Source organism: Passer montanus, unplaced genomic scaffold (genome assembly GCF_014805655.1).
Source record: "Passer montanus isolate IOZ18808 unplaced genomic scaffold, ASM1480565v1 scaffold21, whole genome shotgun sequence".
In the NCBI taxonomy this organism is placed as follows: domain Eukaryota; kingdom Metazoa; phylum Chordata; class Aves; order Passeriformes; family Passeridae; genus Passer; species Passer montanus.
This window is the reverse complement of record NW_024366703.1, coordinates 12,104,315-12,125,991: the sequence shown is the minus strand read 5'-3', so window position 1 is coordinate 12,125,991 and position 21,677 is coordinate 12,104,315. Positions and strand designations below refer to the sequence as shown.

At 36.4% G+C, this 21,677-nt stretch overlaps 1 protein-coding gene across 4 annotated transcripts in view; it reads right to left on the bottom strand.

Annotated features, from left to right (window-relative positions):
* Nucleotides 1-21,677, bottom strand: part of ATRNL1 (attractin like 1) — a 436,152-nt gene that overhangs the window by 369,405 nt on the left and 45,070 nt on the right. For all 4 annotated transcript variants that reach the window (XM_039709188.1, XM_039709189.1, XM_039709190.1 and 1 more), the window contains exons 6-8: nucleotides 13,237-13,411; nucleotides 12,079-12,166; nucleotides 1,206-1,461 (exon numbers count right to left, since the gene is read on the bottom strand). In XM_039709188.1, coding sequence (XP_039565122.1) covers nucleotides 1,206-1,461; nucleotides 12,079-12,166; nucleotides 13,237-13,411 — 519 coding nt within the window. The remainder of the gene's footprint in view (nucleotides 1-1,205; nucleotides 1,462-12,078; nucleotides 12,167-13,236; nucleotides 13,412-21,677) is intronic.

The following is a 21,677-nucleotide window of genomic DNA, read 5'->3' as shown; positions in this document are numbered from 1 at the left end:
ACTTTCTGAAAGTCAGTTTTTCTAAAAAATGGCCTTTAATTCTTAACAAATATTAGAATACTGTTGTAAAACATCATTTTAAGACCAGAGTTTCATGGTAGCTTTTATGCAGTTAAATTGGAATTTTTCAGTGTGAATAAAGAACATTATGGTGCTCTTCCTCTTACTGCCATTCACTTTTATCCTTTTTCAACACTGTTATATAATTTTGAAACTGCCATCAGAGATAATGCCAGAGAGCATAAGAACCATCTGAGTTTCGAAGGGATTTCCTGAACCTATAAATCTGTTTAAACAGTGATTATATAAATATGCATACATGGAAAAAAAAAATAAATGGAACAATTAAAAACAATTACCATCCCTTGGCATGTAGGTATTACTTTGAAATTTTGTATTATGCCTTCTGCAATTGCATAAATAACTGAGAGACTCAGATAAACACAACATAAAAAGAGAATTAAACAAAAGTAGAAGACTATAAATTTAACTAGTAGGCATATAAATATACCTAAGAATTTATCAGGTGTAGATTTTCAATATTATTCAATTGAAATGGTATCTTAACTGTATCATGTGTATGATAAAAATATTTATCTTAGTTATTTAATTTCAGCATTAAAAATCACCCCAGGAACAGCTTGCAGTTCACAAGGGGAAAACCAGACAGATATGGTAGCTTATTTAGAGAAAATTAGAGCTCATTTTCAATTATTATCTCTAACAGCAACATATATATCTTTAAGAGAGAACCCTATATATAATGATGAGCTAAGTTATTACATTGAAAAACAATACAACAGAAGGAAAATAATACATCGGCATTAAAGAACCTTAAAAATAACTAAATTACTGTTGGTTTTGCTCTTCTACTGTGTGGTAAAAACAGCAAGTCTGTGTTGGAAAACTATGTTTCATCACAATTACCACAGTGAAAAATTTCTGGTTTCAATTTTTATCCTCTTCAGGGTACCACAACCACCTACAAAAATGGAAAATGTCATGATGTTCCAAACACACATGACACGCTATTATTTGACAAGAAATCTTATGTACATAACCTGAAGGAAAAAAGGTGAGGCTTTATTTAAATTGGAAAACACACATTTTTCGTTCTGAAAAGAGAAAAATCAAATTTTTTTCACTTAAAAAAACCAGCATTTTTTGTATCAGTTTGTGATCAAAATGATTTGAAAGTGACTTACTGATGTAGTATTCTTGCACAATGCTTGTGTAACCGTATATGGAAGAATATCCAAAAATGACAATCATAACCACGTCTCTGCTGTCCAGCTCTACTATGTGTGCTGAATGACCTTCCACAGCGTATTGCTGTCCATGGACAAGGACTGCAGGAATTCTGGTACTCCACGTTTGACTGGGTATGTTGAAAACCCACAGCTCATCAGTGACATTGCCAGAACTTGTTTCAATTTTGCCCCCGTACATGTAGATGTCTTCCTGTAAAAATGGGAATGGAGAGAGGAGAAAGCAAATAATGGATTACAGAAAGATAACATCTGAACTGCATACTCTTCTGCTGAGCACCATTTCATAACTGAGCAATCTGATTTAAATCTTCACATTTAATCTTACATTAACCAGCTCAATATCAGATACTAATCCCAGACAATGATACTTAAACTAAACCAACAATGATAAGGAGTCTATTTCTCTGAAAAATAAACCTAGCCATGAAAATTACACCAAAATGAATCTCAAAGAGATTATTTCATCCAGAAAACCTGTAATTACATGGCACTTCTAATCTATACGGCAGCATTCTATTTTAAAAAAGCTAAACAGAAAGGATATTCTATTGTTTTCTTAAGGAACAGTTCACAGAATTAAAATGTAATTTTCCACACACTCTGTCTAGGGGGATTTCACTCAGCACATGCACAAGAAAGCATATTCTCTCCTACTAGCAATGTAATTTAAGTTCTGAGAAAATCCAGTCACCAAAACCCAAAGAAAAGGGAAAATGCATATATAGAATCATAGAAGGGTTGGAAGATGCCTTAAAGATCATCTTCTCCCACTCCCACCACCACGGGCAGGGAAACCTTCCACTATCCCAGGTTGTCCAACCTTATGTTGGACACTTCCAGGATGGGGCAGCCACAGTTTCTCTGGACAGCCTGTGCAAGGGCCCCACCACCCTCACTCTGAACAACTACCAGTACCTAAACCAAACCAAAACCTAAACCAAACCTGCCCTCACACAGTTTGCAACCATCTCCCCTCATCCTGCCACTCTATGCCCTTGTAAAACATCACCCTCCACCTATCTTGTAGCCCCTTTAAGGTGCTATAAGGCGTCACCAGAGCCTTCTCTTGTCCAGGCTGAACAACCCCAATTCCTCCAGCCTGTCCTCTTGGAGAAGTGCTTCAGACATCTGATCACCTTGGTGGCCCCTCCTCAGGACTTGCTCCAACACTGCTTCTTATGCTGGGTGTCCCAGAGCTGGACACAAGGCTCCATGAGAGCAGAGCAGGGGGACAGAATCACTTCCCCCACCCTGCTGGTTGTGCTGCTTTTGATGCAGCCCAGGATGTGGCTGGCTCCTCCCGAGCACATTTACTAAAATCAAATCCCGTAGGGGAGTATTTTGAGCTCTTTTTAAGGAATGCAAAACAGAGATTCCAGCCATCATGAACCACACACCTTAAACAGCAGGGCCATCTGTTCTGGTAAGGAATGAGTGATTTATTTAAATGTTGCTTGAAAGCAAATCATACTGAATTTCACTTCATCTGGATTTGTAAACCAAGGTATGCAAAGTCACAAAACAAATTCCAGATTTTTGGCTTCACAAACGTGCTCAAGGACAGTTTATACTGGGTGGAAAAAACTTCCTTTGGTTTGAGATTGATATTCAGTCTTTGCTAGTACATAACCACCCCATATACTCTGCATGCCATTTGCATACTGCATAGTTAGCAGTTGTCTTCTGCATTCTGCAACGTAATGTTTAGGGCTCACCCTAAACTTAGCCTTATCAGGTTTAAATTAGAATGTAAAAAAAAAAAAAAAAAAGGAAGCTGCAGGTTTAGCACATTTGGCAAAGTTTGACTTGGCATGAAATACTCAGAAAAAGGGGCTGGATGACTAGCCAAACTGGTCTTTTAAAGATCAAACTGTCTGATGCACTTACACTCGAAATTTCTGCAAAATTTTCAACTTTTTTTTTTCATTTGAGGCAGGTGAACATTTCTTGATTTGGAATTTAAATCTTCCCTATGCTACTGGTGGTGTTTGAACAAAAGATGTTCACAGAAGGAATTTGCGGTAGGATTAGAGAGATATGTATCTGAACCCATTCTTTTCCTAGGAGATAAAACATTTCAAGGAGCTTGGTAAAGACCCACAAAAACTGAAGAAGGATGAGCACTGATCCAAAGGAACGGTTTGAGCAAGTATTGTTCTTGAAAAGATCCTATATGGCTCATTCCTTACAATACCACATAGATCTCCAAAGTCCAATCAGCATCACTAAAATTGTGAACTACTTATTTTCAAATGCTGATAACAGACTATAGCATAAAGAGAAAGCTAATTAGGGAGCTGCAGGGGCTGCACAATAGTATTTGAAAAAAAACATTTCCGACACTGAGGAAAGACACTTTAAAAAAATAAAAAAGGTGACCTAAAGAGCTACATGAACTTTGAAATTATTTCTCAGACAGCTGACAATAGCAAAGTCCTCCTTACAGTTCTGCTTAAATGATTCAAAGTTCAGATAAAACAACACTTCTGTGAGGAGCAATCTTTTAGGTGACACAGCAGATCCTGTATACAAGAATATTCACAGAGAAAAAGACAAGAAGGTCATGACAACTGCTTTATCAGCCACAAAACCAGATTTAACTAAGCTTTGCTAAGGGCTATTTCTGAGATTAAGAAGCTCCTAGCGCTGGTGAAAAATGCTTTAAAATAAGTGATGATCAGCTGAACACAGAGAAAAACAAGCTGAGTTCAAAGTCTATGGGAGAAATACAGAACTGAAATTAAAAAATGTTACATGCATACCTATACATGGCAAAAACCAACCTCCTAAGCACATGAAGATAGACATTTATTTGGAAAGCCTTAACAGGAATTGATTGTAGGAATGGTACGACTGCAAGTGGTCCTATGCAGCATAAAAATTGTGACAGAATAGAAGGAATCCCTTTATAAATGTTATACGACCTTTATAAATTACTTATATACTAAATATAAGTCAAGGTATACGCTAATGGTGATGCTTTCTGGAACACACAACACATAAGATACAGAGTTTAAACTATGCTAGTGCACAAATACTGCTGACCTTTACCTGAATTAAGCATAGTAGATATGTGTTTATAAGATATCACACCAAGCAGGACTGTAAAGTAAAATAATATATTTTTTAAAAGGCAACAAAAAATATAAAATTGAGAGTCTTTGTGAAATTAGTGCAAAAAAGTGTGAAGTGGCCCAAATTAAGGATCTTAAAAACTGTCCTCAGTCTAAAGGAGAGAGTAGAACAAGAAGCAGATTTTTCCATGGAAGAGATAAAAAAACAGGTAGATAAGCACCAAGAAGATAGAAGGCCTCCAACACATTCATATTTTAAAGTTCTGATACCAGGTATCAAAACAAACACCTTCAATTACAGTATGAGATAGAAAAGTTGAGCATTTACTCAATAAATTAACCTTGGCCATATTAGATAGATTTTATCATATGAGTAACAATCTCTGAGAAGTTACAGAAACCTTGAAAGACCTTGTGGTTTTTAAACCAAAATTTCATACAACTACTACTTTATGCAAATTCAAGTATAGAAAAGTACACTGTTTATTGAACTTCAGAGCTCCTGCTCAGTAGGGAATTACAGGAAAAGCAAGAAATTTTTTCCTGTAAACAGAGCAGGTCGACAGCTCACTCAATCATGACATTCCCACCTACAGATCCCATCAGTTGGTTTCTTGGCAGGTGTTCAGGTTCAAGCCAACAAAACAGCCAGTGCAGCTCCTGTTTGCTTCAATGGAACCAAAACTTTCCAATAAATGTTTCCATTTTCTCAAATCACTTTTTTTCCCCTGAGAAAATTACTTCAATGGAGAATTTTGATGAACCATAATGATAAAAAAGATGAAAAAAGGCATATGATCTGTAAATAGTTGAGTGTGCATATTGGACGGAGAAGATGACAGCAGAAGGCAGAAATGATAAGACCGAACCAGGATTTGAACAAAATAGTTAAATCACATTTCTCAAGAGAAGGAATAATTCGTTTAATCTGGGATTTCTCTTATAGAGTAATGAATGACAAGCACATTTTTTGGTAGTATCACCAAAATAAGATCAACAGAATAACTCAAATATAGGAGAAAAAGTAAACTGTCATAATTTAAATGTTGGAAGAATCAATACAACTTACAGCCATAAAATTCCTCTTTATTTCTTTGTCCTATTGATATCATTATTATCATCTTTGTTGAATAACCAGATAATTCAAATTAAATGCCTGGTGGGAGAGATTAAAAAAGAGGGAGCCAGACTCTTCCCAAGGTAATCCAGCAAATAAATCAGATGTGACGCACACAATTTGGATTACAACAAATTCAGTTTCAGTATAAGAATAAACATTTCTCTTTTCTCATTGAGAATGAGCAACCTCTTCCAGTCTTGAGCAAAAATCCTTGACAGAGGAGCATTCTACAGTGAGGAAAAATGAAACAGATCAAGAAGGGTATTTTAAAAGATCACCAAAAAAACAGGAGCACTCACTTGTCCTTTAAGTCCCCATCAACAGACTGTACACCAGAGCAGAGTAACACTTGCACACTCTCCACACTGAATCCTGAACAAACAGCCAAAAATCATTTGTTCGATTGACCTTGGACATGTTCTATTCACTACACCTTATCTCAGTGTTAATATTGATTTTATATTTCATATAAATTCAGTAATTCAAGACTTCTAAAACTTATCTTTTGTTATTCCTAAGACTTCACAATTTTTCTTTTCCTAAAGGAACAATACTTAGCTGCTCAGGCTGTACCTTGGAATGACACATTATGCAAATCCTGCCTGCATTCCAAAAGAATCTTATCTGGCAGACACCACTAAAAAAATGGGGGGAAAAAAATAAAACCATGCAACAAAGGGCTAATTTATAATCCATTTCTAAAGAATTGGGAGGAATTTAATCACATTAAAATAACCACATAAATTTCATTTTGTATGTCTGAACTATATCATGGCTACACAGAAAAGTTTCTCTTTCAGAAATTAGTTTTCTGCCTTAATCCCTATATAAATCTAAACTGTTCCTGAAAAACTGGCCAAAGAAATACTACTCACAAACCACATGAACAGTCATCCTCTATTTTCTTGAAACAAGATCAATCTTTTTTCTCCCCTAGACTGTATCCATGCTTCAATATTTAAATTAACTTTATGTAAACTAATAGAACTCTAGCATTTATTAGGATTTTTGTTCTATGTACTTCTACCCAAAATTTCTAAAAGGTTAGTCAAATTGGTACATCATTAAATAAATTCTCCTTTTTTTTGTCCCCAAGGAAAATACAAGTCTCACAAAATGTCATCTGGCAATAACACCACAAGCCTGTTTTTTTCATTCAACATGCACCACCTGGTGTAGGACTGTCTAATATCTCCTCTTCCCTTCCACAAACTGTTATCTCCTTAAATATGGTTAACAGTAACAAGAACATTCTATGTGTTATATCAAAATTAAAAATTAGTTACATTTCTACTTGATCCAGTAATCCTCCCATTAGACCATATCTGACAGACTGGAAAGCAGTCTTCACATAACTCTTCCTCCTGAAGCCTCATTTATTAATTCTTACTTTGTTGTGGGACTATATCCTCTCTGAAAAGAACCTGAATAAGTTACTGGAGAGGAACATTTTAACTTATGTTCCCAACTGGACCAAATTCAAGGTGCAATACTGCAGCACATTGTAGGTCAGGAGGTCAACCTAATCAAGGAGTGCTGTCAATTTATTTCTTCATTATTTGCAGCTTTCCAGTGGTTGCTGGGTTTAGTCAAAGGTATTAATGAAGGTGACCTTACTTGGACTTCACTTTCAAACCAACTGGAATAGAAGATTGAAATGAGGAATGAAAAATATGACACTTCTAGAAAAAGAACCAATCTCTTGATGAATTAGGGCCACTTCATAGAAGGGAACTCTGAAGAGGCTTTTCTCAAGACTACATGCTAAAAGTGTAGGGCAGCTCATCTCACCTACTTCTCACACTTCTGAGATCTGAAAATCAGAATAAGAGAGCAAGTTGTACATAAGAAGTAATTCAAAGTCTCAGAACAATAAAACAAGAAAAATTGCTGGTACAACCTACCTATAGCTACTTAATAGAATAGTTAGAAAGCACTTTTATATTTCCAGAGCTATTCAAATTATATTACAATAGCCAACAAAAATAGGCATTAAAAGAATAACAATAAACCAACTGGTGAAAGACGTTATCTAGTTCATAATAAAAGTTTTTACTCTTTTTTGCTTTGTTAACACTAGCTTTCAATAAGACTAATAAAAATACCACAAGATATATACAGACTCAACATCAACCCTAATTAATTTGCAAAAAGAATCAAAACAATTACCCTTTATTAAGAAAGTTTTGGAAGTGGAAGTAACATTCATAAAACTCAAATGAGCTAAATTAAATTTGACTATATATAAAATGGTCTGTGTACTTTATGGTTACTACTACATCAGCTTGCTTGCTTCATCTCTATTGCCAGTCTCAAAGAAAACAAACCTCCAAGCTCAGCCATGCTCCAATGTCCTGGGACCAGCACCAACAGCTCAATTACAAGGCTAAATGTAAACAATTTTGGTGGTACTACCAAAAACTAAGTCCCAGAGGTGACCACATATACACCTTGCAGGCAACTCCCTTTCTCCTTAATTCCAGGAACATTTTGGAACACTATTGGAATCTAGTATTTTGGAATTTACTCTAACTCCCTACCTAGTAATGTTTATCAAAGCTATTTGTACCTACTCCAAAAACCTCAAGTCATTTCCTCCAGTCTCTTTATACACCTATCTCTTATATAAATTATTTCAAAGTACATTGATATTTTCAGTTTTAAGGTGCCAGAAACTACATACAATTTATGAGATGCAGCAGAACCACTTGCTAACAGCACCTTTCCAGTAATCAGCTTGAAAACTATTTAACAGTTTAGCTGGTTTAAAAGCAAGAGCTCTTTTATGCTCTCTCCTCTATAAATGCATAAAAAGTTGTGAGGATTTGTTATAACTATACATCAGTGGGACTCCTCAGATCTTTTTTTCTTCAGAATAAGGAAGAACAGTACTTCAGATTTTACCAAAGGAGCTTTCTGAGGGAAATGGGCACAGTAACTTACTTCATTCTCCACAAAGTCAATCACACAGCTGCAATTTATCTTGCACCACAATCGGGCAATGCTGGCTCCGCGCTCTCACTCCAGCCTAGCACTAGGCTTTGAAATCTCAAAAGCTCAAGTCAAAAACTTAATCCAATTTCTTCTCTGTGGATATTTTTTTCCTCTCAACCATAAAGGAAACATTACACAATTACTGGTACAGAGCTGAAAACACAGCTCAAAGCTGCCATCTCTAGGTATTATGTTCTACTGCTCTTCACTTTAAATTACTTTTTCTGTTTTTTTCAAGAGACTGTATATCTAAAAGAAAAAAAATCAGAACTTTATCTTAACAAGTTAATGTAAGAAATTACTTCAGAAAGGAATACTTTTTCCCCTTGGAATTTCTTTGACTTGCATGATCAGCTTCTTTTCGCCCATGTAACATCTGACATTTGACATAATCACTAGTACAAGCAGCATAGTAGTTAATTATTTCACATAGGTTCATTATTAGTGAATCCGAATTGCTAATTAACATATTTCTTCAACAACAGCCCCAGCCTCTTCACTATAACTTTGCTTGTAGCTTTCATTATTATTAACATGAGTTGCACTTCACTGAGATCCAAAGAGATTTCTGAATTAACACAGATCACATTTAATATTTGCTGGTGAAAGGACTTCTAACACAGTTACCCTTTAGTTTGGAATGTCTCAAGAAAATATTAGCACCATCAAATAAAAAGGTTAAATTATATTTTAAGTCTTTATTCTGAAGTGCTAATTGATACATTACTCAAATGTTTCTTGACTACAAAGTCCACATTCTACAGGAACTGTAATAATGATCAAAGTCACTGGTCAAAAAGATGTGACCTTTCAAAGAACAGATAATACATTAGTAATGAATCAGGGAACTGACAGGAAGAAAAGCAAGCTTGGAGCTGATGTTAGGGCATGCACAAAGCCTAGTTTATATTACTACTGGAAACACCTCTACAATATCCACCATGCCACATACAAATTCAACATCTCTGTAAGAACAGATGCCAGGAAAACAAGACAAAACAAAATATCAGCCCATGCCCCAAATTCCTCTTAACTTGGAGGAAGAACTCACTATATAAAAGGAGCCCAAACATAATAATAAACTAAAATGCACAGCTAAAAGGGTAAAATCTTTAAAAGAAAAATACAAAAAATGTGAAAAAATTAAATGTAAGTCACTGTAAGACATTTTTGCTCAGATTACAAGAACAAACTCTCTATTTGAAAAAGAAAACTAAACTTCCCATTAAAAATAACAAAATAAAGTTTAACTTAACAGAAGGATAATGGAAACTTTGAAGAAAAAGCAGAGTTCAAAACTAAGTTCAGAAATTCCACCAGATTAAAACAGAGACTCACACCAAGGCAAGAAGGAAACACCTTAACGAGATGCCTACAGAATTTATATATGAAGTAGTAAGACATCACTGTTCAAATGCATTAGCAACACACCTATCTAGATACTTTGTGGTGCCAACATAATGTCTGAAGGAGTATTCTGAGAAGTGAAAGCCATAGCAATAAAATGAGGTTAACTGTCTCTTCATGGTAGACTTTACAGGTATTTCCATAGCAAAAACTAAAAACAAAGTTAATGTAGGGAAAAAAGCCAAAAAAACAAACAACCTGTCAGAGAAAGTCTGTGGAATCAGTTCTGAAGAAATCAGAGACCTAACCCCTGTCTGTAGTATGTAAATTCCTGCTTTAAAGCATGTCTATACCAAAAGCCTGGTAAGGGAGAGACAGAAAGGACAGAATTCCTTTCTAAAACAGACAAACAGGTGAAAAAAAATTCTATGAAGTTTTGAAAAGGGAAGTTTTATCTTGCAAATAAAGCGTTGGCTTCTTCTGAAGAAATCAAAGGTCCAGATGATACATGTATCCGAAATTTCAACAAGGTGCTTGATAATATTCCTCATGCCCTAAAGGAACTAAGATGTTCTGGAACAAGGAAAGCAGACAACACAAGGCTAATTAAGACTATAAAGTAAAGTTTGGGGGAAAAAATAATCACTTCTTAAATGAATAAAGATCATTAGTGGTGTTCCACAGACATGTGCAGCTGGGATTTGTTTATTCAATGTGTTAAAAAAACAAGCTGGCATGGGGATGAGTGGAAAGACAGAAATACTTTTTGACTCTACTATGTTATTTAAAATAGCTGAGACAATGGTTGAAGGCAAATAATCGCAGAGCAATCTCCTAATACAGCATGTGCAATACAAGAAAAAACTCAAGAGTAAATAAATGCTCATATGCATAAGGATGAAAAGATGCCTATGTGAAAAAACAATTTAAAATCTAAACATATAGGGATGGGTTTTGAATTGCCCAGAATGATATCCTGAGGATGTAACTGACAGTTCTACAAAAATACCAGTTCCAAGCCAACAGCAGATTTTTAAAATGCTAAAGTACCCTAAAGAATTAAGAGTAAAAAAATTAGACCCTGAATTCCCTATGACCTCAATCTCTGAGGTAAGAACACACTAAAGACTGTGGTTCCTCCTATTTCAAAAGGGAAATAACAGAATTAGAAGAGGTAAAGGCAAAGGTACAACCCTACCCAACCTATCAAATATCTTCCTTATAGAGGATTATTAAAAACACAAGCCATTTTCAGTATGAAAAAGAAATGGTGGCATGTGTGATGGTCTTACAGAAAATCATGAGTATTATGAGGAAATAAATGGAGAATAAGAAGTAGGGATTATCAAAATTAAACCAGCTAGTACCAGTTCCTGAAAAGGCTTTATTTCTTAAAAAAAAAATATTCTGGAATTCTTAGGCACAGGATGATGTCAATGCTAAAATAAATACATGGTACAAAAATTGAAAAAAAAAAAAAACAACCAGCAAACAACAGAAATTCATAATTTTTCCATAAAAATACTACCATATGTTACGAAGTCCCAGCTGCAAAGTAGGACAGTATTCTGAGGAAGCTTCTGTAAGTTCCTGTCATTTTGTCTTATATTCTTCCCTAGGCACTCACTGTTACCCATTATTCAAGAGGTGTTACCAGGCAAGATGAACACGTTGGTCTGACTTGATACAATCCTGCTTGTCCTGCCCTGCTGGCGGTGCCTTATGCAAACAAAGGAAAATTTGTGACAGCAATTCTGTATTTCTCTGTCACAGTTAACAAGCCTGTCACCCTCTGTAGCTTGTCTCCCTGATTGCCCCCTCAGGCATAAGTTGGAGCCTTCTCTCAGTCCTGTCTCCTTGTGCTCCTGGATTCCCTGAGCAGTCCCCACACCTGGGCCATCGCTTGCCATGGCTCTGCCAAAGGACCCTGCCACCAGCAATTGGCTCTGCCTGTGGGGCTCAGCCCTGGGGATGGTGCCTGGTGAGCAAGAGCACTGCCCACAGCCCCAATTATATCTGACACACACACCTCTGCCTCTTATTGGCAGCTTTAGCTCAGAAGGTTTATAGTCAGGAAAGTGGTTGAGAAGTATTGCACAATCTCTGTTCCAAAAACCATGCAATACACCTGAGTACTGAAAAAGAAAACATTAATACAAAATATTTAGACATCAAATTATCCTCAAAAGTCTCGGTTCATGGTAACTCATTTTAAGATCACTAACAGCACAGACATATAAATTTATTATACAGAACAATGAAGAGTCCAAACCTGATACAAAGCAAGAGTGTGTCCATATCTCTGAAGTGGCCCTTTGGATACAGGCACTACATTCCAAATACTGCTTTCCAAATTGTAGCTGGAAGAGAAATAGGAAAAGAAACATTTTGAACCTGCAGAGGAAATAGAAGTGCTTGCATGTTCAAACTAACTCGAACTCTGACATTCGTTAGTGAGGATACAAGATCCTTTGAACTATTACAACAGTGCATGAAATATTCCTCTAGCAGAACAGGAGCAGCTCTTTAAGGGACTCATCAACAACCTCAGAAAACAGGATTAACTAACAAAAATCACAAGATTTGTTCTGCAATCAGTCACATAAAAAACCCACCCCACCAAACTGCTCATGCCCCATGTTTTGCACTACTCTGAAGATTTACTGTTGGGAACCTTCTTATATATATGGTTGATTTTAATTCCTATTATATTTTAACTAATTAATCAATGCACAACATTAGATAAGGGAGGTAAAAAAATAAATTACAAAGGTAGAAAATAAAAATCCAAAAGATTATGGGATTTGTTTTGGATGATTGCAAATGTGTGGAAGAAAGCAACAGCTAGACAACAACAGGAGAAGTAAACATGCTAATTATATGCTAATAAATAGAACCTAACACTTGCGTTTGCCACATTTAGGGCCTCTACATATGAAGTTACCATCCACATCACCTGAGTCCTATTTACAGCTGCTTCAACTTTGTTTTCACTAGTGGTCAAATACACAAACTGCCATAAGTATAAAAAAGTGTAATACAGGTGACCTGCTTGACCCTTCTGGCGTGGCACCAGCAGGCAAAGTGCAAGCACTAAATACAAAAGTTCTGTAACCATAAATTAACATCAATAATGTACATGGCTTTCAAAATGTACAGTGTGAAAATATCAGCAGTGAATTTCCTTCACTATTTTATCACCACAAAGCTCCTTATGTTTTGCAGTTTTTCAAACTGAAGTACATATAAATATCACCTACAGTTTAATGTTGCCCATATTTTCACTTTCTATAATCATAACAAAATCACTAGCATATTAATAAAGAATCTAAAAGAGACATAAACCTTTCAGCTTAATGAGAAGATAGAAGCTCCCTCCCTGGTAAGATCTGTTTTCCCTAAGCCCCATCAGAAAGGAGAAATCACTCACTTCAACACCATTTGGAAGGAGCTGTAGTTGAAGGTGTAGCCACCAATCACCCACATGAACTTCCCGTGCAGGACAGCCTTGTGGGAAGCACGGCCCACAGAGGGGCTGAAGGGCTTCACGTTGGGCAGGATCCAGTAGGACTCCGTGGAGGGGACGTTCAGAGAACAATCTGGGCCTGTTTTGTAAACAAATGTGCAATTTGTGCAATCTGTTAGATGGGGATGTTAAAGCCAATAAAGCAGAAACAGGGGAGGCTTAATTACAGATGTCAGGATTGCTCATTCTGATAAAATATGGTGTACACTTTTATGTTTAACAGATGCTCAATGAAAAAATTGACAACATGGGATGTCAATCTAATTGAAAGCATTAGATTAGCTCAAATAATAACAATTCATTTCCACATTCTTCTCAGAAAAGAGACTGTGAGTCACAAATTGAAAGAAAGGCACAAAGTGTCACATTTTTAAATGACCTATCATATAGGTCTAAAACTTTTAGCACTGCATGTTACCTTTGGAGAAAAACTACACTGGATCTGAACCAGAATAAGTGTTTATCAAAGCAAATAATATTACAGTAAATTAAGTTATAACATGCATTATACTATATTAAATCTTAGAAGTAAAAATTTGCCTTTTGCAAATGCCATTCTGCATCCTTTTTCAAGAGGAAAATGTGCTTTATCAAAATAATTATTTGAATAATTAAGTTTTGTAACATTTTATAGACCTTTATACAAAGCCACCAAACCCACAACTACTACATATGATTTTCAAATGTATTTCAGCCGATCATTTTTGTCAAAGTAAGAAAAGTCAGAAAAATGCACCATTTTTTTAGCCATAGGACTATTACAATTATGAACAGAAAAATAAATTTTTTTATTTGTTCCACAAAAACAAAATAACAAAAATATGATCTCTTCATCATCAGTTTATGCTCTAGATCTTATTTAAAACCTGAATATATATGTATATGTGTGTGTGTATATATATATAAAGATATTGCTGATAAAGGCTATAAATTCAGGGCCTTTGAAGAACCACAGAACAAGTTCCTGTTTGACCACGTGACTGAACAATAAAACAATAAACAAAATTCAACATAGTTAAATTGAAAATTAAGTAAGGTACATTTTAGGATCATCTCGGGATAGCTCATTAAAATATTACATCACCACTCAGCAATGGTCAAAATAAAGAATCATGTCAGAATCAAGAATCCTGTTACCCCACTGCATAAATCTGTGGATTGTGTAACCTTAGAAAACTGTGTCCTACTTAAAAAGAAGAGATTAGTGCTGGAGATTCTTTACAGAAGAGTAATAAGTATGTTCCAATTACAGAAACCACTGAATTTCTTTGAACTACTGACTTTTTCACTTGGAAAAAAAATTTAGAAGTGAATTATAAATGTTTATAAAATAAGTGACAAAGAGAGGGTGAATACGAAGAGCTCACAGTCTCTCTGAATATAAAGAGCTGAGTTTTATGAAATGCAGCTTGAAGAAGCCATATTCAAAGCAAACAAGAGGAGACAGCTCTTCATGTAAAAACTATCACATCTCTCTGGCAAGGATACTCCCCTGGCCAAGGGTGCTCCAGATGCAAAGATTCACATGTGTCAAGGACAGAACAGAGAATTTTAGAAGAGAGCTGCTGAAGTTTACTAAGTAGGCTAAATAAGTAATGTACAGCAAGTTTACAATAATTTTAAAACATTACTTGAGGGAATGGGAGCACAGGGAGATCATGGTTTTACAATGTTTATTGTTCTTTTAGGGGCAACTTGTAATATATACAACAGCCAGGCATCCAAGGTGTACATAACCAGGTGTCAACTTTTCCTAGCATACTATGGAAGAATGATGTCCACTTGTATCCAAATTACCTTCCATTCACTAAACAATGGAGACACTCAGTTCCCATAGTTCATTATACCTTCTCCTCAGAAAAGATTAATGGTATCTGAATGAGGTCTAATGACAGCATGAACAATTCAGCATATTATTTCTTATTATATAATTATTAAGCATTAATAATTGATACTATAATAGAGTTGTAACCTCAGCAAAATCGTGATTTTGGTAAATCACTGGAGGAAACAATTTAAATATAAAAGGGCTTTAAAATAAACAATTGATTAAGTATTCTTCGATCAGGAAAGAGCTTAAAATGATGGAAACGGTGCCTGCAGGTCAGGAGGGAAGCCGGATCTCTGCCGGTTGTCACCGGGCTCCGGGATGTCGCGGCCAGCAGGGACCCCTGGTGGCGAGCGGCGAGCGGAGCCAGAATTCCTGCGGCACATCCAGACGGATACCTGGCACCGACTGCAATAAAGTGAACGCAAGAAAACGGCCGCATACTCAGTTAAGAATGCAAAAATCTTAGCCAGATGAGTGATGGAAGAACGTCACAGACAGCCCTCTTCTAGCCTCAGTGCTCCGTCAGACCTGAACGACAGGAAAGGTGAGAGGAACAGCAGAAACACCACTGTGCCACAGAGTCACAGAAAGCCTCGGGCTGGAGGGAGCCTGAAGGATCATCTAGCTCCAACCCCTCTGACAGAGGCAAGGGCTGACCATGTTATCTGTCAATCGGGACAAAAATGGAATATATAGTTGCAAAAATGCAAAAATAGAATAGAATTGGCCTCTATCAAAACGTCATTTAAAAAGCAAATTCTTTTGTATAGCTATTGCTTTATAAAAACAAGGTAAATGTAGGACTTATGAATATCATTTATAGATTTTCCTACTTGAATGTATACACCATTATTTCAGCAAAAATACATATTCTCTTCAGAAACATTACATTCGCTAAATACGTGCTTTCTGTGCAACAAAGAGCACTACAGCTGCAGAACAAAGATAATGAAAAATATGGTTTGTTATGTTTTATGCAAATATGATTTTTCTCCATTCATTTAAAATTGAGTTTCTTTCTTATCTTCCTAATGTGTCAGTCAATCCACTGGGGGGCAGGGGGGTGGAATGCTTTAAAAACAGCAAACAACTTTATAAACCTGAACTGGAAGTCAATTATGTTATCCTCTAAGGTAGGATAAAACTCTATAGGTTTAAAAAAGTGATTTATCCCCACCACACAGAAGAAATAATCTAATTTCTATTTATTGAGGAGTTTCATGAAAAGCCGAAGTAACAATCTGTTGCAGTAGTTTAAGTCATAAGATCAATTTCCACCTAAATGACTAAACATCATCTACTGTCTTCAAACCAAATCTTTTCCTTTGGGAGCACAGAAGAAAAAAGCAGAAGTGTTGATGTGTTGAACATAAATTTCACAGTGTTCTTCATGCAATCTACTCAAAGCAATTTTAAAAGTATTTGTTGTTTATTCTGGTTTTGTTTGTCTGACAATTTGAATTGAAAATTATTACATTATTGTAATTTTTCAATCACCACAACTCAATGGTTGATACCAGTCCTACAGTCAGACCAGTTGTGCTACAATGGCTTAGTAATTCCTTCTAGGCATTTTACAGTAGGTGTACCCACACATCCCTACACTGCCCCAGCAATACCCATACTGGATGTAAGTATTTCTCTATCCTGTAAATAGCCTTGCTGAAAATGAGACTCAATGGCAGGGAGAGAGATCCTGGTGAGGTGTCCAGCTGAAGCAGCAGGGCAGCAAGCTGTGCTGGTCGGGAATGACACAGAAATCCTAATGCACATGAGCTGATGCAGCTCCTGGGTGCTGTTCCTCAGCCCTGTTTGTCTCCTCAGGAAGAGTGGATCACCCAAGGGTGACCTGGCCATGGAGGATGCCCAGGCTCAGTCTGAGCAGGGGAGCCAGAAGAGCTGAAGGGCCTGACATGGATGGGTACAGCTCCATCTTTAACTGCTCAGCTCCAGATCCCACACTCAAGATTAACTAGGCTGGCACAGAAGATAAGGCCAGATGTCACTGCACTGTCGACTAGAAGCAGGGAAAGCCCTCCTAGTCTTCCATGACTGAGAACAAGTAGAGTCCCTGGTAGACATCACACAAGATTTGTCATCTTAAACAAAACCAGGTTTTGCTCCTCAGGCTCTAAAAGAAGCAGGGACTTCCAGACCAGCTGTAGCATTTGACTAGAGATTCTGAGACTCCATCTTAATGGCAGCAAGGTACCAAGCTCCAGTATCTCTGCTAACAACTTCTAGAAAACTTCACAGCTCTAAGACAAAAGCCTCCTCCCAATTCCCAAATGAGGTATTGATGACCAGTTTATCCTAGTTTTTCTTCTACCAGTGCTGCTATCACTGTACCTAAAAAGACCTGGCCTGTGTATACACCCCACAAATGTTTATAAACAGCAACACTCTTCCCTCCCAGCCTTAACTGAATTGTTTAAACAAACCATGCTGTTAGTGCCTTCCACAGCCCTGTCCATCCTAATGCTTCTCCCTCTGAGTCTGTTTCTACTTGTATTCATAAAACTGTAGTAACAAAACACGAAGCATACTAGTAATGCTGTCATATATTCAACTGGAACTTCTATGAGTGATCATCCTACCAGTGCACTTGGCACCTTGGAGTTTGTAGAGCATATAAAAGTAATAATGTTAATTAGTTCATGTTCTAATTGAAATAGACAAGCAAGTTTTTTCCCATGTCACTTTCTACATTTCAATCCAAGACTATAAAACAAATTCTTAATGCTCTTAGTCTCTAAATGTATTAATTTACTATTTATGCTGAAGTAATTAAGTCCTACACATTATTTGCAGACCTTTTTGCAGGATATTCTGGTTCTCCTTCATATTTAAAGTACCTTCCACCTCTGTATTACCAGATTTCATTAGCAGCCTTATAGGCAGATTACAAAAATTATGTAACATTATCAGTCCCAAGATCAGCCTCAAGGAGCACTGATACCTTTCCAGATATGTTCAGCACACCCACTCACATTTCATGATGAAGCAGCTGAGTTCCCCTTACTGTTTCCTTGTGTATGCACTCTTCATTTTCAATGATTTCCTGTCATCAAACACTGAGGTTCAGATAAAATATATTGCATTTTCATGTCAATTTTCTTTCAGACTATCTTTGTATGAACTACACTGATAAATTCAGATTTCAACTGTTTTGTTATTAATCACAATATATGTTTCATTATAACTTTCCTCAAGTTATGGTCTAGAACTCTACACAGTGCTGAAATTAAGCTAACAGGTTTTGAGCTGCATTAATCACTTCCTAATCTTAAATGAAGGTGCTGCAGATAATAAATTTCGTTTCTTACCTTATCAAGGAGATCAGCACTATCTACTTCCTGTATTGAGGACAAAGTATTGCTTGGGATCATTGTTTTAATCAAGTTCTATTTTAATACATTTAAGTGTATGCCTTTTAAATAAATATTTATTTCATAGATTTATTCTAAATGGATTACATTTTTCATTAAAACTCACAAATGGCAGGGGACTCCCTTCCTAAATATCATCCTAATTAGACACAGAGAGCATTACCAACCCCATTAATGCAGTCATTTAGTGAAACAAATCAAATAAATTCTGCTAAATTTGCTTCCACTAATTGTCAAATGACACCATAAAGGTATTTAAAACTGAAACTAGCTCTTCATTTACCTGTGATGTTCTTTCTCTTGCAATAAGGACGCTTGACTTTTCTCACAGAATTTTCAGACATTAAATTTCTAATTACAATAGCTATATTTTGTTTACAAACTGCACAGTCTTCCAAGGACTCTTATCAAATTGTTAAATTCTGCCTGAAGATAAATCTGAAGAATATTTCCAGTACATATGAAATAACCATCCATTACAAGACAAGTACAACTGAGACAAAGAGGGCATTATCACAGGGCAGAAGAGTTATAAGAAACCTCCTTCTATTTTCTTTTTCCTTCCAAAAACAGGTTTGTCCCAAGCAAATGTTACATCACAGGTCCTCATCTCTGAAGGCAGACTTGTTTGCTTTCTGTTCAAGAACATCCAGGCCCAACAGGCCAAGATCTCAGATTTCAGATCTCCAGGCATTTGGCACAAGCTCTTCCCAGTGCTGCATTTCACCTGCTGCTGCCTGAGTCCCCATCTCAAACCTTCCCCACCAGTTTCAGTAACCCAGCACCACAAAAGCACAGCTTTGCTAAATCTCAGTGTTGGGGAATAAGGCAGGCCAAACAAGAGAGTGAAACATCAAAGCCTTCTGCTGAAAAGTGGGAACAAACCCAAATCCAGTGAGTTCTTTCATGATAACCTGAGTTAGACTTTGGCAGAGTTGTTCAGGCCACAGTCAAGATGCTGTTAGAATAAATGACATAGTACCAAGCAAGCAACACACTGACTTACACTGCAGTAGTCATGAGTTCTTTCATGATAACCTGAGTTAGACAGACTTTGGCAGAGTTGTTCAGGCCACACTCAAGATGCTGTTAGAATAAATGCCATAGTACCAAGCAAGCAACACACTGACTTACACTGCAGTAGTCATAGCTCCTTTTATTCTTTCGTTGTTTACTCTTGTCCTTACAGAAAGACTCATTTTTCCCTAGAGAGATGTTATAAAATTCAAGCTGCCTGAATTGCTAATGGACTTATTTCAAAGTTAATTAGTTTAATTTCAGAATCTGGTCTTCTGCTACATCTCTATCTGCTAGGAGCAGCTCTGTAGGGAGAACCAACTAACTATACACGTTCCAGAAATTTTATTGGTGTTTTAACTTTGCATTAGGGCTGAATGCCTCTTTAGGGCTGGTGTGCACTATGTGCAACCCTAGAGCCCATTTTTGGTGTAGTTCCTTATAAAAGGAATGTACTTCCTCTGTTTCCAAACCATCTCACAATGCAATCCAGAACACAATAAATTTGAAAGATCAAATTTGCTTTGAATGTATCCTATTCATCCTCTTAAAGACTAATTTAAACACACCATGTCATTCCTCTCTAATAGATTCCTCTTTTGCTTACAGTGCTGATGTTCAATGATCGAAATATCAATAAAGTTTCTCTTAACTTCAAGAGCCTTCAAATTATTTTTTTTTCCTCTGTTTACACCCAGGAGTCAGCAATTTTTTAAGCAATTTTAAAGACAGTCCACTTAATACTCTTTAAAATGTGTAACTGTTTGCTATCCTTCCAGTCATCCCGAATTTTTTCACCTGTCACAGAAGTTTTTAACTGTTTGGAAATCTCTCTGCTCCTTTACAGCTTAAAACAATCCAAGACATGGTGTTCCTGGTATCAAATAGAATCTTCTGGCTGTGAAAATATATTCAGCAGAAGCATCTTTCTATAAAATTCTTAAATAGGTCAAATTGTGCAAGAGCCACCACTTTGGTCTCAGCCAAAGAGAGATGCCTCAAAGAAAGAGAGACCAAGTCAGTAGTTTTAAGGCTTTTTTTTCCTCCTCCCTGAACTACATCCACAGCCTTTTACCAGCAGGCATCAACACATTCTGTTAGATAATATCAAGGCAGATCAGCCAGGAATGGGACAGTGTAATATGGTACAGAACTCAAAGGAAATACTCCTTCAGGGAGGCTGAACTTCCATCCCAAGAATACCCTAAAGTATTCTCTTTTCTCAGAATCCTTGTTTTAAATGTGCAGTGTTCTTCAGAGCTGCTCCTTCAACAACACCCACAAGATGTCACCATTGTAAAAGAAACTCCATGCAATAGAATAGGAAATTCTGGGATTTATATTCTGAATAGGGGATTCTAATTATTATACATTCAAATCAATGCACTTCAATTATTTTTTTTAATACAGGCACTGAATTTACTCAAAATAAGATAAAAAGAAAATCGTAATAAAAAATGAAACAGGAGATTCTCTCCTAAAGCATTCAAATCAAGACCCTTCAGCCACTTCGTTTGAATTACCAAACACAAGAAAAACTTGTCAGACAGCACAAGAAAAATTTATGATTCCATCATTGCAAATGATCTGCACAGAAGATAGCATCAGTACAGAATGTACAGAATATACAGGTATAAATAAATCAAGAGAAGAAAGTCATCTCCCAGAGCTTAAGGGAAGTTTAGTAAGGAAAAATAATTATATATCCAAGCCAGCTCATCTGTGACAGAATTTTTCAAAAAATTAATTGAAATCTATGTAGAGTCAGTGAAAATCCAAGAAATTATGAAGCAAATTCTCTTTATATGATCTGCAGGAAAGACTGAGAAGGTAGTATGTACCGAAATTCCAGGTGAAAGGAAGGTAGTAGCAGTGGTAGTAAGATTTCTAATTTTATTTTATGCTTAAAACTTCTAAGTTCATAGCAGTATATCTGAAAGTATAGCCTAAAAAGCATTTCCAAAGATTTGTGACATTTCCGTCTTTTGTACTCAGCAATTTGACATTGCAAGGAATCCATGCAAAACTAAAAGGGTGATAGTCTTGCTGCAAATTCTACTCAGAACTTCTGGACAGAGATTAAGCTTTCAGGATCTTTTTGTGCCCTA